At 40.9% G+C, this 17549-nt stretch overlaps 1 protein-coding gene across 2 annotated transcripts in view; it reads right to left on the bottom strand.

Moving 5' to 3' along the window:
- trip4 (thyroid hormone receptor interactor 4) overlaps positions 1–1008 on the bottom strand; it is a 78665-nt gene extending 77657 nt beyond the window's left edge. The window contains exon 1 of one of the 2 annotated variants that reach the window (XM_084940453.1): positions 792–1008. In XM_084940453.1, the coding sequence (XP_084796579.1) occupies positions 792–871 (80 nt within the window). In that variant the 5' untranslated portion in view covers positions 872–1008. The remainder of the gene's footprint in view (positions 1–791) is intronic. The other variant, XM_084940411.1, reaches the window with a different exon arrangement.
- Positions 1009–17549: the final 16541 nt, after the last annotated feature.

The raw sequence follows: 17549 nt of genomic DNA, 5'->3' as shown, positions 1-17549 counted from the left end.
TTTTAAAAGACCGGAAATAGCGACAAACTGTCATTTAATTATCAATTACTTTTAAAATATGTTTCTTTCAGTAATTTTAGAAGTATGCTAATATATCAGGAGCTTAGGTATAAAAAAAAGCATTTGTACGAATGTGTGTGTGGTTGGGTGAACGAAACTTGTAGTAATATATACTGTAGCTATATAAATACCAGTCCATTTACCATATTAGTCTACGAAAAGCTTTTCATATATAATTGGTTAAAGTTGCTTATTTTAGGGTACACATTTATGCAGTTCTTCATCTCTGTCTTTATGATAAACTATCAGCTTTCAGGCTGTTGATCTGATGGGTGGACTCTAACTTTGCTTGGTTTAGTGTCCATATCATTTGCTTATTACCTGCCAAATGAAAAACGTTATGATTTCTCAACAGAAAACTATGTTCACTGTTTCGCTTACATACACTAAACCATGTAAACCACGTAAACCATGTGTGTAGATTTTTAATAGTTAAAACAAATAAAAATACATAAAGACACAAAGTCCCACTCGACACTTGTCATGTAGAAAAAGGTTTAATCTGACTTTTTAGCCAAAACAGCTTGTTCACGGTGAGCCACTAAATAGTCAATACACTGGCATACAGCTGTAGTGTCACAATTAATTAGCTGTATCAAAAACGACAACGACACGTCATATACATACATAAGTACACCATAGCGCAGCCTAGCTTACTAGTTAGCTGATCTGCAGATGCTACAATTAGCCAGACGGCAGACAGTAATAACAGGCAGGTAAAATTTTCTTACTGGACGATTTCTTCACCCGCCTCCAATCCAAACTTGTGATGTAACTGTTCCACACACCACTGCAACAACTGCTCCGACATTTTTACCAGATGACAGGCTCCACACCTTCAAGTTTAAATCAAAGAGACCGGCGTGTCAAGCACAAACTTATAGCATAAACGTGTTTCCAGTCGGCGAAAAAAACAAATGCGCACATAACATTGGCGTTTACCGGGAGTACGTGGCAGAATCCCGTCCTGAAACAACTCATGCTGTGGTGTAAAGGTTCCACCTGACCAAACAGCAAAGTAAAATAAAGAAAGAGGGGGAAAAAGACTTGTGTAAAATCATCTGTCTTTAATTGTAACTTTCTTTAATTATACGCGGGTGTTAGTGAAACTAAACACTCCTTTATCAGTGAAATACGGATTGGTTGCACTTTTGAGTTCAATCACTAGATGGCAGGTTTGCAGTAACTTTACAGTTTTTCTCAGTCGCTTTGGTGTGTTTCTCAGATCAGAATTGAAATTCTCATAACTATTAGTTCAACCTCCACAACACTCAGTCATTTGTGCACATCATAGTAGCAATTTCTCCTCTCTCTGAACAAACTGCAAATGATTTTGGACATGAATCAGTTGCTTCCATACATTTCCCTGCTGCTTTCTGACATTTCCATTTGCTTATGTCATGTCAGTCAAAAGTAATCATACCTATGGATGCTGAATAGTCGTTCCCAATAAAACTAATAGTCATACATCCATTGCTTGAGTCATCACACACAAAATTGTTGAACTAGTTATCACATGCCAAATATTGGACATCTGTCAAGCAAATCCTATACCTTTCTGTATCATTTTTCCTGGAAATGTCTCCGAAATTGAACAATTGATCTCAGGTGAATCACAGCTGTCACTCATGAGGAGGCGTGTGAAAGTTTAGTTGTAACCACTGACAAACAACTTGTTCACTGTCAATTATGGATGAATCCTGTGAATCCCCAATTGGCAAGCATATATAAACTGCGCAGGAGCTAGTGTGTACCATTTCTACACTTCTGTGACACAAAATGGAAGGTCAGCACCGTGGAAGAGGGGTGAGGATGCGGGGAGGAAGGGGAAGGGGAAGAGGGAGAAGAGGCAGATATAGGCGGATTCCTAATGAAATAAGGGCTACAATTGTGGACCATGTTGTCAATCACGGCCTCACCATGGAGGAGGCTGGTCGAAGGGTGCAACCCAATATTGGAAGAACTACTGTCAGTTCAATCATCCAAACATTCCGTAGGGAAAACAGGTATGCAAACAGTAATACACTGTACTGTACTGTGCCATCTCAGACACATCACATGTTACTGTACTGTATTTGCAATTTCACAAAAAGTTCACTCTGCACCACATAGGATTGTAAGACAACCTCGCGGAGGCGGAAGAGGGCCCCTTTTTACCCCACAGCAAGAAGAAGCCATTTGTGCAATGGTCATTGCAAACAATGCAATAAAGCTGAGAGAAATACAAAGCGCTGTCATAGAGAATCACACGGTATTTGGCAATATTGAATCTGTTTCAATTTCAACAATTGACAGAGTACTCAAGAAAAATGAAATCCACATGAAGCAATTGTATAAGGTGCCATTTGAACGAAACAGTGACAGGGTGAAGGAGATCCGTCACCAGTATGTGCAGGTAAAGCTGGTCTTCTATGTTCTGCACTGCAAACTGTTTTACAGTACTTCGTAGTTTCATGCAGTACACTTGCAATTCCACAGCACATACTCTACAATGTGTTTTACCAAATGCATGCATTACTGTTTGTTACTGTACACAGGCATATTGTGACATTGCATTTCTGTCTCTCTCTAAAGCGTGTACTGGAGCTGGAAGCCAGGGAAACACTGCACACATTCATATATGTTGATGAGGCAGGTTTCAATCTGGCCAAAGGCAGAAGGCGTGGAAGAAATCGCATTGGACAGAGGGCAACCACTGAAGTCCCTGGTCAGCGCGGAGGGAATATTACCATGTGTGCAGCCATCTCAGACAACGGCGTCCTCACCCATATCCCCCTTCTTGGTCCATACAATACCCAACATCTCCTGACATTTTTAGACACTCTTTACAGGGACCTAGTCCCTGAGAATGAGAGAGGTGGAGGCCAACTCAGCAAGTATGTTGTTGTCTGGGATAATGTCCGTTTTCACCACTCCCATCAGGTCAGAGAGTGGTTTGCAGCACATGACAGACTTCTGGTTGAATATCTCCCTCCATATTCCCCATTCCTTAATCCAATAGAGGAGTTTTTCTCTGCCTGGAGGTGGAAAGTTTATGACCGGCATCCACATGAGCAAATGGCCCTGCTAGCAGCCATGGATGCAGCATGTGACGACATCACAGCAGGGTCCTGCAGAGGATGGATTCGCCACTCCAGGAGATACTTTCCTCGCTGCATTGCGAGGGATAACATCTGTTGTGGCAAACCTTCTGGAGGAAACCTGGTCTTGTTAGGAGAGACGGCATCCATCCCACTTTGGATGGAGCAGCTCTCATTTCTAGAAATATGGACAAATTTATTAAACCCCCCAAAATATGACTATCCAGAGTTGGGACCAGGAAGCAGAGTTGCAGTCTTACACGCCTCTCTGCAGCTTCTCTCCTCCTGCTACCCCCCCCAAAAACCCATCTCCATAGAGACTGTGTCAGCTTCCAAAAAGACAAAAAACAAACTAAAAACCAGCAACAAACAACTTAAACATAAACAATCAAAAAGAAAGAACAATACAGTATCCACATCTGAACCAAAGAGTAAAACAGTGAAATGTGGATTATTAAATATTAGGTCTCTCTCCTCCAAGTCTCTGTTAGTACATGACTTAATAATTGATCAACAAATTGATTTACTCTGCCTTACAGAAACCTGGTTGCAGCAGGATGATTATGTTAGTTTAAATGAATCAACACCCCCGAGTCATTCTAACTACCAGAAACCTCGAAGCACAGGCCGAGGGGGCGGTGTGGCAGCAATTTTTCACACCAGCCTATTAATTAATGAAAGACCAAGACAGACTTTTAATTCATTTGAAAGCCTGATGCTTAACATTGTCCACCCCAGCTGTGAAACTCAGAAACCAGTCTTACTTGTTATCATCTATCGTCCACCTGGGCCTTACACAGAGTTTCTGTCTGATTTCTCAGACTTTATATCTAATTTAGTTCTGAGCTCAAATAAAATAATTATTGTGGGTGATTTTAACATCCATGTAGATGCTAAAAATGACAGCCTCAACATGGCATTTAGTCTGTTATTAGACTCAATTGGCTTCTCTCAAAATGTAAAAGAACCCACCCACCACTTTAATCACACTCTAGATCTTGTTTTAACATATGGCGTAGAAACTGAACATTTAACAGTGTTTCCTGAAAACCCTCTCCTGTCTGATCATTTCCTGATAACATTTACATTTACAATAATTGATTACACAGCGGTGGAGAGTAGATTTTATCAAAGTAGATGTCTTTCTGAAAGCGCTGTAACTAAGTTTAAGAATATAATCCACCCACTGTTATCATCTTCAATGCCCTGTACCAACACAGAGCAGAGCAGCTATCTGAACGCTACCCCAACAGAGGTCGATTATCTTGTTAATAATTTCACCTCCTCACTACGTATGACTCTGGATACTGTAGCTCCAGTGAAAACTAAGGTCTCTAATCAGAAGTACCTGACTCCGTGGTATAATTCTCAAACACGTACCCTAAAGCAGATGACTCGTAATCTGGAGAGGAAATGGCGTGTCACAAATTTAGAGGATCATCATTTAGCCTGGAGAAATAGTTTGCTGCTTTATAAGAAAGCCCTCCGCAAAGCCAGAACATCTTACTATTCATCACTGATTGAAGAAAATAAGAACAACCCCAGGTTTCTCTTCAGCACTGTAGCCAGGCTGACAAAGAGTCAGAGCTCTGTTGAGCCAACCATCCCTTTAACGTTAACTAGTAATGACTTCATGAACTTCTTCACAAATAAAATTTTTATCATTAGAGAAAAAATTACCAGTAATCATCCCACAGATGTAATATTATCTACAGCTACTCTTAGTACCATTGATGTTAAGTTAGACTCTTTTTCTCCAATTGATCTTTCTGAGTTAACTTCAATAATTACTTCCTCCAAACCATCAACGTGTCTTTTAGACCCCATTCCTACAAAACTGCTCAAAGAAGTCCTGCCATTGATTAATTCTTCGATCTTAAATATGATCAACCTATCTCTAATGGTCGGCTATGTACCACAGGCCTTCAAGCTGGCTGTGGTTAAACCTTTACTCAAAAAGCCATCTCTAGACCCAGCAGTCTTAGCTAATTATAGGCCAATCTCCAACCTTCCTTTCATATCAAAAATCCTTGAAAGAGTAGTTGTCAAACAGCTAACAGATCATCTGCAGAGGAATGGTTTATTTGAAGAGTTTCAGTCAGGTTTCAGAGCTCATCACAGCACAGAAACAGCTTTAGTGAAGGTTACAAATGATCTTCTTATGGCCTCTGACAGTGGACTCATCTCTGTGCTTGTCCTGCTAGACCTCAGTGCAGCGTTCGATACTGTCGACCATAATATCCTATTAGAGCGATTAGAACATGCTGTAGGTATTACAGGTACTGCACTGCAGTGGTTTGTATCATATCTATCTAATAGACTCCAATTTGTGCATGTAAATGGAGAGTCCTCTTCACACACTGAGGTCAATTATGGAGTTCCACAGGGTTCAGTGCTAGGACCAATTCTGTTTACATTATACATGCTTCCCTTAGGCAGCATCATTAGAAGACATAGCATACATTTTCACTGCTATGCAGATGACACCCAGCTCTATCTGTCCATGAAGCCAGATAACACACACCAATTAGTTAAACTGCAGGAATGTCTTAAAGACATAAAGACCTGGATGGCCGCTAACTTTCTGCTTCTTAATTCAGATAAAACTGAGGTTATTGTACTCGGCCCTGAAAATCTTAGAAATATGGTATCTAACCAGATTCATACTCTGGATGGCATTACCTTGGCTTCCAGTAACGCTGTGAGGAACCTTGGAGTCATTTTTGACCAGGACATGTCCTTCAACGCACATATTAAACAAATATGTAAGACTGCTTTCTTCCATTTGCGCAACATCTCTAAAATTAGAAATATCCTGTCTCAGAGTGACGCTGAAAAACTAGTTCATGCATTTATTACTTCCAGGCTGGACTACTGTAATTCATTATTATTAGGATGTCCAAAAAACTCACTGAAAAGCCTTCAGCTGATCCAAAATGCTGCAGCAAGAGTACTGACAGGGACTAGAAGGAGAGAGCATATTTCTCCTGTTTTGGCTTCCCTTCATTGGCTTCCTGTTAAATCCAGAATTGAATTCAAAATCCTGCTCCTCACATACAAGGTCTTAAATAATCAGGCCCCATCTTATCTTAATGACCTTGTAGTACCATATCACCCTATTAGAGCACTTCGCTCTCGCTCTGCAGGCCTACTTGTTGTTCCTAGAGTATTTAAAAGTAGAATGGGAGGCAGAGCCTTCAGTTTTCAGGCCCCTCTTCTGTGGAACCAGCTTCCAGTTTGGATTCGGGAGACAGAAACTATCTCTACTTTTAAGATTAGGCTTAAAACTTTCCTTTTTGCTAAAGCATATAGTTAGGGCTGGACCAGGTGACCCTGAATCCTCCCTTAGTTATGCTGCAATAGACGTAGGCTGCCGGGGGATTCCCAAGATGCATTGAGTTTTTCCTTTCCAGTCACCTTTCTCACTCACTATGTATTAATAGACCTCTCTGCATTGAATCATATCTGTTATTAACCTCTGTCTCTCTTCCACAGCATGTCTTTTATCCTGTCTTCCTTCTCTCACCCCAACCGGTCGCAGCAGATGGCCGCCCCTCCCTGAGCCTGGTTCTGCCGGAGGTTTCTTCCTGTTAAAAGGGAGTTTTTCCTTCCCACTGTCGCCAAAGTGCTTGCTCATAGGGGGTCATATGATTGTTGGGTTTTTCTCTGTATCTATGAAGCGCCTTGAGGCGACTTTTGTTGTGATTTGGCGCTATATAAATAAAATTGAATTGAATTGAATTGAATTGATGTAGATGAAAATATGTGGCCAGACAGACAGGAACGTCTGGATGTGCCAGAATGATTTACTGTACTGTTACATGTGCTGTTTATTGTTCACATTAGTGCACAGCTCTACCAAATGGGTGATTTTATGTTTACATGTATTCTACAGTGAACAAGTGACTGTAGCATATTTTTCTTTTGCACAATTCTGTAGGATTACAAACACTTCTACACAATGGAAATGTGAAACGTACGTATTCAGTGTCTCAGTTACTCCCAAGACTCCCATAACATCTACAGTGACTTTACTGCACATTTCAGATGGCTGTACAGGTAGGCCATAGTGCTGTCGTCAGCATTTTCAGGTGTCACCAATTGTTTTTGCAATGGGAAACACTGAAATTATAAACTGTCATAGTGGAAACATGACAATGCCATTTGACTATCTTGTTCATAAAGATGGTGTCAAGACTTTTCATTTTGATGGCACTGACAGTTTCATTGACATGGATACTTGCTTTTGAGGTATGGATAATCAATTCTGTGCATGTGACGTGCTTTTGCAGGCTATCCACTAGGTTTTGCAGTTTGCACTAATTGTTTTGGGAAATGCACTAACTGCTGTGCAAATGTTGATGGTGTTCTGAGAAACGCACCAAAGCGACTGAGAGAAACTGTAAATACACAAGCTTTAGCTGTTGCTTAAATCGACAGGTTCCACCGAATAGTCCCACAATAGGCTTATACCTGGCATAGGTTATTATCGTACATGAGCCAATCAAGGTTATGCCTGAAGTGACTGTATTATTAGTAAAACAAGTATATAACAAGACTATAAAGTATAGTCATCACCAGTCTGGTTTCAATGACTCCAAATAAAACAGAGATGTAATTAAGATTTTTATTCACTGTTATTACAGTTTATCAGTATTATCATTATTTGGTATTATAACTCAAATTTTTATAATTTTATTATTTATTACTGATTACTACTGAACACTTTTTTTTTGGCTGTAGGAAGACAGTAAGTCCTCCACTTGTGAGGTTTTATTTGTCATGGCCCTGAGTCAGTGATCCAGAGTTTATGTTTTGGATTGCTTTGCATCTGAAATAATATTCTAAATTTAGTGTTTTGTTTTGTTTTTTTGCACTTTTGTGTTCTTATTTGATCATTTAGTTTCTGGTTAGGTTGTAGTTTTTCGGTTCTTCGTTATTATTTCGTCTAAAGTGTGTTTCGGTTTGCCTTCAGTTCTTTGTGATTATAGTTTTCTCTCCCTCACTGCCTAGTCTTCTCTTGTGTTTAGTAAATCTTGTATCTGTGTTTTTGTCTCCCAAGTCACTGTGCCAAGCTCACATGTCTATTAATTTGTTTCCCTGTCGTGCCTCTTGCTACCCCCTGCTCCCTGTTTAGTCAGTCTGTGTCTCAGTGTGTGCCTCTTGTTTCCTGTTGAATTTTGATAGTCTTCTGTCCTGTGTTTAGTGTATTCAGTTTTGCTTCCTCTCTGTCTCGTTATGTGTGTTTAGTCCCAGCTGTGTTCCCGCCTGTTTCTCCATCCCCTCCTTATCCTGGATGTGTATTTAAGTCTTCATTCTCCCTCTGTTTATTGTCCCGTTCTCCTTATAAGGTGCATGTTTAGTTATTGTTTCATGGTCTGCCGTTTACATCTAGTCATGAGACTGAACAAACCAAAGTAAGAAAATAAAAACTACTTTAAAATCTTTTATTCAAAGAAAGAAAAGCGTGAAAAATGAATGATGGTCAGACTGTTTTGAGTTCAACTTAATTCAGCCAGAGCAGGAATGGGAATAGGAAACTAACTACATTAATAAAATACATCAGCTCCTTGGCTCACAGCTAGCGAGATCCCACCAATCTAAAATCTAAAATGAAATATAAAATTAGCTAACAATCTCTAATAAGATTAGTTTATGTTTTTGACGCTATTGATTAAATAAATTACAATCAAAACATGCTTTATATGCCACAGCAACAACCCCATATTAGAACAGTTTTGCACTTATTCTAATTTTCACGTTTTATATTTGCATTTGATTTGTGCCATGAAGCAACGTTGTTTTTGGTCTTATTCGTTAACAACTAATCATGCTTCTGTGTCAAATGGTCAGTGAGCATCAAGACTCCAGTCACTGCAGGCAGAGACAGGATTTAGTACAGCCTAAGTTTTATTATTTTTATTTATCAAAGCTTTCATTTACGAGCTCAACATGGCCGCTCTATGGAAGAGTAGTGGCTTCTCCTAGCAAACCAGCAAACAAATTGGTTAATTGTGAGCCCTTTATACCCTGCTACCACACCTTGTTCATAACCTGTCTGGCGTTTGTCCACACTTTCCAAAAAAGACAATTAGCCATGGAAACATTTACATATAATACTTTGTAGTAAAAACTAACTAAAAACACCAAATGTCAAGCCAAATGAACTGTCTGGTGAATATATAAAACATGCAGGTGTTCACTGCACTTTGTGTTGTTGCATTCTTTGGCTCCGTACCTTTTCATTAGGTTATTACAATTATTCCAAATAAATTTGGAAACTGAATGAAATGTAAATAAAACAAATACAATAATTTGGAAATCATCTAAACCCTATATTTATTTATTTTTTAGAATAGTACAAATGTTAAGAATTAAAAGTGGGGGACTTCCGGTGTCATGGTGGCGAGAGTATCAGCATAAACAGGAGCTCCTGCATCGATAGCCAAAATAATCCGCAATTCAAGAATATAATCCATTAAAAGCGACTTTCCCCTCAAGAATAATGAGCGGAGATAAAAATAAGAAGGGACGAGCCCCAGGCCGAAGCTTAGAAACGCGACTTGAGAGTAAGACAAATGAAACACGCTCCGAGCAAGAGGGCGAGAAGATGGCGGCGGAGGCCACAACATCAGCGCTAGGCCCCCTCAGACAGGTGGTGAGTGAAGTAGTGGTGGAGGGCATGCAAGACCTTAAGGCAGAGATGAAGAAGGAGCTATCGCTCGTGAGAACAAGTTTGAAAGAGGACATGAAAGCCCAAATGAGCGAGTTAACACACGAGATAAATCAACAGGTTACCGCCGCCACGAGCAGGATCGAGGAGGTGGGGAAACGTCTGGAAGAAATGGAAAGAAACATGGTAGGGAAGGAGAAATGGGACACTGGAGTGAGGAATGCCATTGTTCAGCTGCTGGATAACCAGAGGCAGCTCCAAGAGAAGGTTACGGATTTGGAGAGGCGCTCACGCCGTAATAACATACGGATATATGGCATCCCTGAGAACAAAGAAGGCACCTCCATGCTAGGGTATGTGGAAAGCATGATGATATCGGAGTTGGGGGACGGCGTGGACTTGGGCAGCGAGAAGAACCTAGGGATAGAGAGAGCTCACCGGGCGCTGGGAGTGCAGCCGCCGCCGGGGGCGCCCCCTCGATCAACGGTGGTGCGCTTCTTAAAGTTCAATATTAAAGAACAAATCCTACACGCTGCATGGAAGAAGTCTGTATATATAAAGGAGAAACGGATTTTCTTTGATCACGACTATGCCGAAAACATACAAATGAAGAGAAGAGTATGGCCCGGTTAAAAAAGTACTTAAAGAAAACGCCATCCGGTTCCAGACCCGCTTGCTAAAATACGGGTTCATTTTGACTCGGGACTGGTCTTATACAATAGCGCGGAGGAAGCTGCGGGGGATCTAAGAAGACACGGTGGGACCGGTGGCCACAAGAAAGCCCAAAGGCATTACGGCGGAGATGATCAGCAGTATGCTACCGACGAGCGTGGTTGGACCGCAACGCGCCGGGAATACAGCTGATCTACGCGGGAGCGCACGGGAAAAGCTGAAGGTTTTCCAGCGCACGGAGGACGTCGGTACGGAGGAGTAACACCTGTGCCCCACCGGCCCCGTTTCGCTGTTAAGACGAACATAAGACCAACGGAACAACAGGTGCACCGGGCTGCTGATCAATACAGGGGGGTATATGGTTGGATGGCCTCCTCCCCTGGCCGTGATGGAATATGGCACGTCGATCCCCCTTTGATCATGGAGTGGTGAGGGTCCGATGCAGGTGACTCACATGTTTTTTGTTTTTTAGTTTCCCTTTTTCTTTTAAAATAGGAAACGAGAGGGGTCCCACACTGTGGCATTTCCCCCCAGACTGAGAGGAGAGAAAAAAACCTCTCTTATGGAAGACCTGGTTTATTTGGTTAAGACAAGTTCTGTCTTTGTTCATGTGTGTTTATTATGTGTTCTGAGGGCTGGGAGTATTGTTATGTTGGTGCAGGAAAATAAGTTGGAAATACATAGAACATATGCGGTATTATAAGGTATTGCCTTTGAATGTAAATGGTATAAAGAATCCCATTAAGAGGAGTAAGATAGTTTCAAAGCTAAAAAGGGAAAAAATTGATATTGCGTTTCTACAAGAAACGCAATATCAAAGGAAGAACATGAGAAGTGGAAGAGAATGGGATTCAAAAATATTTATTATGCCTCACATAGATCTGGCAAAAAAAAGAGGAGTGGCCATTCTGATACCGAACAAGGTTGGTTTTGAGTTTACTGGAGAACATAAAGATAAAGAGGGAAGATTTGTGTTGGTGAAAGGGAAAATGGAACAGGAAGACGTCACGCTGTGTGTATATGCACCCCCTGGTAGTAGTACAGGGTTCTTTAAGGAGAAATTCAGTCTTACTGCCGCAGAAAGTGTTGGTACATGTATATGTGCAGGAGATTTCAATTTACTTGTCCATCCAAAATGGGATACAACTAGCCGAGACCGGAGTACGGTGTACATTTTAGGACATCGTCAGGTCTCAAGAAAAAAAGTTGTCAGGTATCAGACAAAAAAAATTGTCAGGTCTCAGTTGTCAGGAAAAAAGTTGTCAGGTATCAGACAAAAAAATGTCAGGTCTCAGTTGTCAGGAAAAAAGTTGTCAGGTATCAGACAAAAAATTGTCAGGTCTCAGTTCTCAAGAAAAAAGTTGTCAGGTATCAGACAAAAAAAATTGTCAGGTCTCAGTTGTCAGGAAAAAAGTTGTCAGGTATCAGACAAAAAAATGTCAGGTCTCAGTTGTCAGGAAAAAAGTTGTCAGGTATCAGACAAAAAATTGTCAGGTCTCAGTTCTCAAGAAAAAAAGTTGTCAACAAAGAACGGAATTTGAATGAAAACAACGGAATTAGAATGTACAGAACAGACTTTGAATGAAAACAACGGAATTTCAATGAAAAGAACGGAATTAGAATGAATAGAATTTGAATGAAAACAACGGAATTTGAATAAAAGCAACAGAATTTGAGAACAAACAATGGAATTTGAACGAAAACAACAGAATTTGATCAGAAAACAACGGAATTAGAATGAAATGAATAGAATTTGAATGAAAACAACGAAATTAGAATGAAAACAACAGAATTTGAACGAAAACAACGGAATTAGAATGAAAACAACGGAATTTGAACACAAACCACGGAATTTGAATGAAATTCAAATTCCGCGAGGTGCGAGGTGCAGGAGAAATTCAATTCTCCTGCACCTCGCTAGTGAAAGAGCAGCTGCTTGGCCTGCCTATTACGCGAACACCGCCCTCCAGTTGGACCTCAGGCTCTCCGTGCCTCCTCGTCCTCCTTGCTCTCTCTACATCGTTCTCATGCTCCTCGCTAGCGTACGCTTAGGTCTGCGGAGGGCGGGTTTCGTGAACACCCCCTTCGGTGAGGACCTAGGGATCTCCGTTGCTCCTCGTCCTCCTTGCTCCCTCTACATCGTTCTCAAGTGCCTCGCTAGTGAAAGAGAAGCTGTTTGGCCTGCCTATTACGCGAACAACGCCCTCCAGTTGGATCTCGGGCTCTCCATGCCATCTCGTCCTCCTTGCTCCCTCTTCATCGTTCGCTCAATACCGAGGGAGATAAAAAGAAAAAGATGGACTCTGCACCCCTGCGTCGCGACGAGGAGGACAGTTCCTCGGACGGCTCAACTGACAGTTCCTCGGAAGAGGGAGAGATACTGTCTGAAGAACTGAAGAACTGAGACTCCTTCTGGTCGGTAAAACAGGATCGGGAAAGAGTGCGTCCGGAAACACCATCCTGGGGGATGCGAACGCTTTCAAAGAAGACGTTTCGCCCGAGTCTGTCACCGACGGCTGTCTCAGAAAAGAGGCAGAGGGCGAAGACGGAAGAAATATCGCTGTGATCGACACTCCGGGGCTGTCTTCTGGATGAAATAGATGAAATGGTGGATTTCAGTGGAGGAAACCACTACACCGACGAGATGTATAAGGCAGCCCAGAAGAAACTCGAAGGAGAAAGGCTGAAGAGGAGAAAGGAGGAAGAACAAAGAAAAAGGGAAGAAGAGGAGAGGATCGAATTGAAGGAGCGGTGTAAATTCTTCGGCCTCCCTTCCTTGGGATTATTTGGCGCAGGAGCGTACTTTACATCTTATGTTCTCATGGGGCTCGGTGGAGCCCTTGTATATTCTCAGTTAAATTGTACACTGTCAATGTTCGCTTAGCTAAACCCACCCCGTTTCTCCTTGTTAAACTATGAAGGCTGAGTTTCATTTCACTTGTTTTCTAGGATTTCTAGTTCCAATGCAGTCTATGTACTTACTTACTTACTCACTGAATGTTTGCCTATGCTGTAGCTGTTGTATGAAGTCGCTATAAAACAACAACAAAAAAAATAAGCCCCCCTTTCTAGTATTTTCAATAGGAGGCGATTGTCTCGTTCGTTCAGCTCCTTTATAAGACGGCAGCTCTGTGTTTCTCGTCGCTGGACTGTTGCCGACCCGCATTCCCTGGACCAACCCCTGTGTTTCCTGAGTGATTGAGTGTGCGAGGAGTGGAGTACGTCATCGTGTTTTCTGTGGAGTGTGGAGAGGAGCGTGAGGAGTGGACGGAGTGCGTGTGGACTTTCAGCGTCTTTTCCCTTTGTGTGTGGACCCCCGGAGCCCGGCTTCCCCCCTCACCTCTGTAAATAGATCACCTGGTGTGCTGTAATAAAGATTCTTGTGTTTCCCAACTCAGAGCCTGCGCGTGTGTCCGTTCCGTCCCGCTGTGACACTTGGAGGATGACTTTTACGCTGAACATTATTACAGCATCAGGAAAAGACTCCTCACGCCTCGTTTCATTCCTTCCATTCAACGTCTCCTGATCATGTATTCACAGCCACCGGAGGCACTGTACAGCACCGAGCACCTGAAACACGGACAGTTTGTTGATATTGTAATCAAAAATACAGCCCCGGGGGGGAGGGGTGGCGTTTTAAAAACGCACCCCCCCTATTGCGCATGTCCCTAAATGGTATGGCCTTCCAGATTGCCTCAGTTGTATCGTGAGTGTAATTTCAAATAAAATAAAATAAAACTCAGAAGCGTCTGTGTGTTGTATTCTTCTTTTTCTTCTTCTTCATCTTCTTCTTCTTCTTATTATTATCATTATTATTATTATCATTATTATCATTATTGTGATTATACTTCATTTTCATGTAATGGGGTATCAATGACCCCCACACTGCCGCAGCAGCTTCTGTGCGTGGCCCCCAAGTGCTACGTTTTTTTTCCCGATCCCCTGACGAACCCATTAGAATCGCTCTGGGGCACTCTTCGACCCCAAATGATCGTTCTGTTTTTTTTGATTTTCATTCACCTGTCTCTACTGAGGGTGGGGTACTTTGGGACCCCCGGGGTCTGGGGCTGCCCCGAAGGGGAGCACAAGGGTTAAAAGAACAAAATTTGATCAAAAACCAAAGAATTTGCATGAAAACAACAGAATTTGAACGAAAACAATGGAATTAGAATGAAAACAACGGAATTAGAATGAAATGAATAGAATTTGAATGAAAACAACGGAATTAGAATGTATAGAACAGAGTTTGAATGAAAGCTACAGAATTCTAAAACAAACAATAGAATTTGAATAAAAAGAGTAGAATTAGAATGAAAACAAAATCATTTGAATGAAAACAGAGGAATATCAATGAAAAGAATGGAATTAGAATGAAATGAATAGAATTTGAATGAAAACAACGGAATTAGAATGAACAGAACAGAATTTGAATCAAAACAATGGAATTTGAATGAAAACAACAGAATTTAAATGAAAACAATGGAAGTTTAAAACAAACAACAGAATTAGAATGAAAACAACGGAATTTGAATGAAAACAACGGAATTAGAATGTACAGAATAGAATTTGAATGAAAACAACGGATGTTACGTGCCAAGAGGCGTGGCTTTGCTTTTGTGTTCTATTTATCTTTCAGGTGTCAGGCCTCCACCTATTGGCCAGTTCGAAGTTGATTGGCAGGTGTCTATTGGCTGGTCTGGGCACAGTTGGCCAATCACACTCCAAGGAACACTACAAATGAGCAGCTCCCTGGCCAGCTGCTGGCTGCTGGCTTCTGCTTTGACAAACATTTGCGAACAGGCTTCTTTATATTGTGTGTGGTGGGAGGCTGGACAGGTAAGCTGGGGTACCCTATACACTGGTTGTAGGTTTTATTCTGTTAGTCACACTAGGTTATGCGGTTGATGCCACTCTTGTATGTTTTCACTGACCTTTTGTCGAGTAGCTAGGTAGGCCTTTTGTTTTGCATTTTTCTTTCAGTTAGGCCCTGGAAGCTATCGACCTCTTTTTGTTTTATTAATTTCTTTGATTTGGATCAACCGCCCAGTCCTCCTCCCCCACCTCTTTTCTGTTGTTAAGTTTGACTATCCAGGCAAGCAACCAATAAATCCTGCCTGATACTTAACTGTTCTGTGGTCTTCCTCCTTCATTGATTGTGGTTGTCCAGTGTTGCTGTCTCCTTCCTACCTTTGCCTCCGCCATGGTGGGGGGGACGTAACAACGGAATTAGAATGAACAGAACAGAATTTGAATCAAAACAATGGAATTTGAATGAATACGACAGAATTAGAATGAAAACAACGGAATTAGAATGAAAACAACGGAATTTGAAAACACACAACGGAATTTGAATGAAAACAACGGAATTGGAATGTACAGAACAGACTTTGAATGAAAACAACGGAATTTCAATGAACAGAATAGAATTTGAATGAAAACAACGGAATTAGAATGTATAGAACAGAGTTTGAATGAAAGTAACAGAATTCTAGAACAAAAAAGTAGAATTTGAATAAAAAGAGTAGAATTACAATGAAAACAAAATCATTTGAATGAAAACAACGGAATAAGAATGTACAGAACAGAGTTTGAATGAAAGCAACAGAATTCTAAAACAAACAATAGAATTTGAATGAAAACAATGGAATTTGAATTAAAAGAACAGAATTTGATCTACTGTACCTATGAGTCATTTCTAATGGACATTCAGGTGTGTCTCAACTCTACTGACTCAGGTTTTGGTCTGGTTTAGGATTGATTCCATAACCACATGGTAAGATTAGACCATTTCTTCTTTCTTGCATCACATTACTGTATTCAGTGTTCAAAGAAACGGACATTCTAGTGAGTTCTAGTTCCTTTTAATACACTTGACAGTGAAAAATGCACAGTACAGGTGAGCATTTATGGCTTTTTTTTAATATAAACTGATAAAGAGTTCAGATATCAAAATCAGTTGTTCACTGTACATTATAAATTACACAGTATGTTTTGTTTATACTCGCTACTGGTACAAAAAAATTTTGTAGAAAAAATTATTTGAATTAAGATGTTACACTACTGTACTGTGTTCATTGTATTAAATCTGCTCAGAGTTGACATGTACTGTATATCCAACCAAGAGATGAATATCATTAAAGTGACAGCTGTATAAAACAAATCCTGTTTTATTGAAAATGAAATTGGTTATGCTGTTTCGAGTCAGTATTAGCTACAAAGCCATAGATGTAGAAATTAAAAAAAAAAAAAAAAAAACATCCTCCTGACATAGAAACTGATTAAATGTGATAGTGTCTTTCTACAAGTGATTTTGAAGTATGGTTATGCAAGAAATAGGGTGTGAACATATTGCACCTGCTTACTTTGAAGAGTTAAGGTGTGTCATCAAACATAAGTTTGAGTGACTGAACAGTTTCACAGTAGGCATCCAAAGCTTGACTGAGTGAAACGTTGTTGTTTGGTAGCACAGCAAGCCCTCGTTCATTCAGTGCATGTGGGAGCTGAATCTCAGGAATGGTGATCTCATTTGATGGGCGGTGATTATGTGGTCCTGTCCAGTCCACACCATAATCCTCATCAACCTGAAAGAGCATGCACATGTTTTAAATCTAAACTGAAGAGGTGTTTCCTGCAGCTGTTCCTAGATGGACTTATTGAGTCTGCCAGGGCCTATGTGAGTTGCTTAGGCATTGGCTACCAACTAATTATTCATTCACCCATTCTAGGTCAGGATTGGTTCTCTTCAGGTATAACAAATTTAACTTTGTTTAAAGTATTGCCATCTATACCTGACAGATGGGATAAAACGGAGAGAATGGCTTGGGAGACATTTCCACTTACAGGAAAAAACATTTTGGTACACCAACTTGCACAGTAGAAATAAACTCATCTCCACTACAGAAAGCAGAGTTTTACATACAAGAACAAATATGGATCAAATCGTCATGTACCTGTGACAAATCTTGTCCCTCCTTTCTGTGCAGCAACCAGAGGTGCAGGGGTTACTGGTTGTTTGCTTTTCTGAGTCCGTGCTGATTCCATGCTTCCTGGAATGACTGAAGATG

This window comes from Perissodus microlepis, chromosome 1 (genome assembly GCF_051167445.1).
Source record: "Perissodus microlepis isolate ML-2025 ecotype Zambia chromosome 1, ASM5116744v1, whole genome shotgun sequence".
NCBI classification, from domain to species: domain Eukaryota; kingdom Metazoa; phylum Chordata; class Actinopteri; order Cichliformes; family Cichlidae; genus Perissodus; species Perissodus microlepis.
This window is presented reverse-complemented; position numbering and strand designations above follow the sequence as displayed.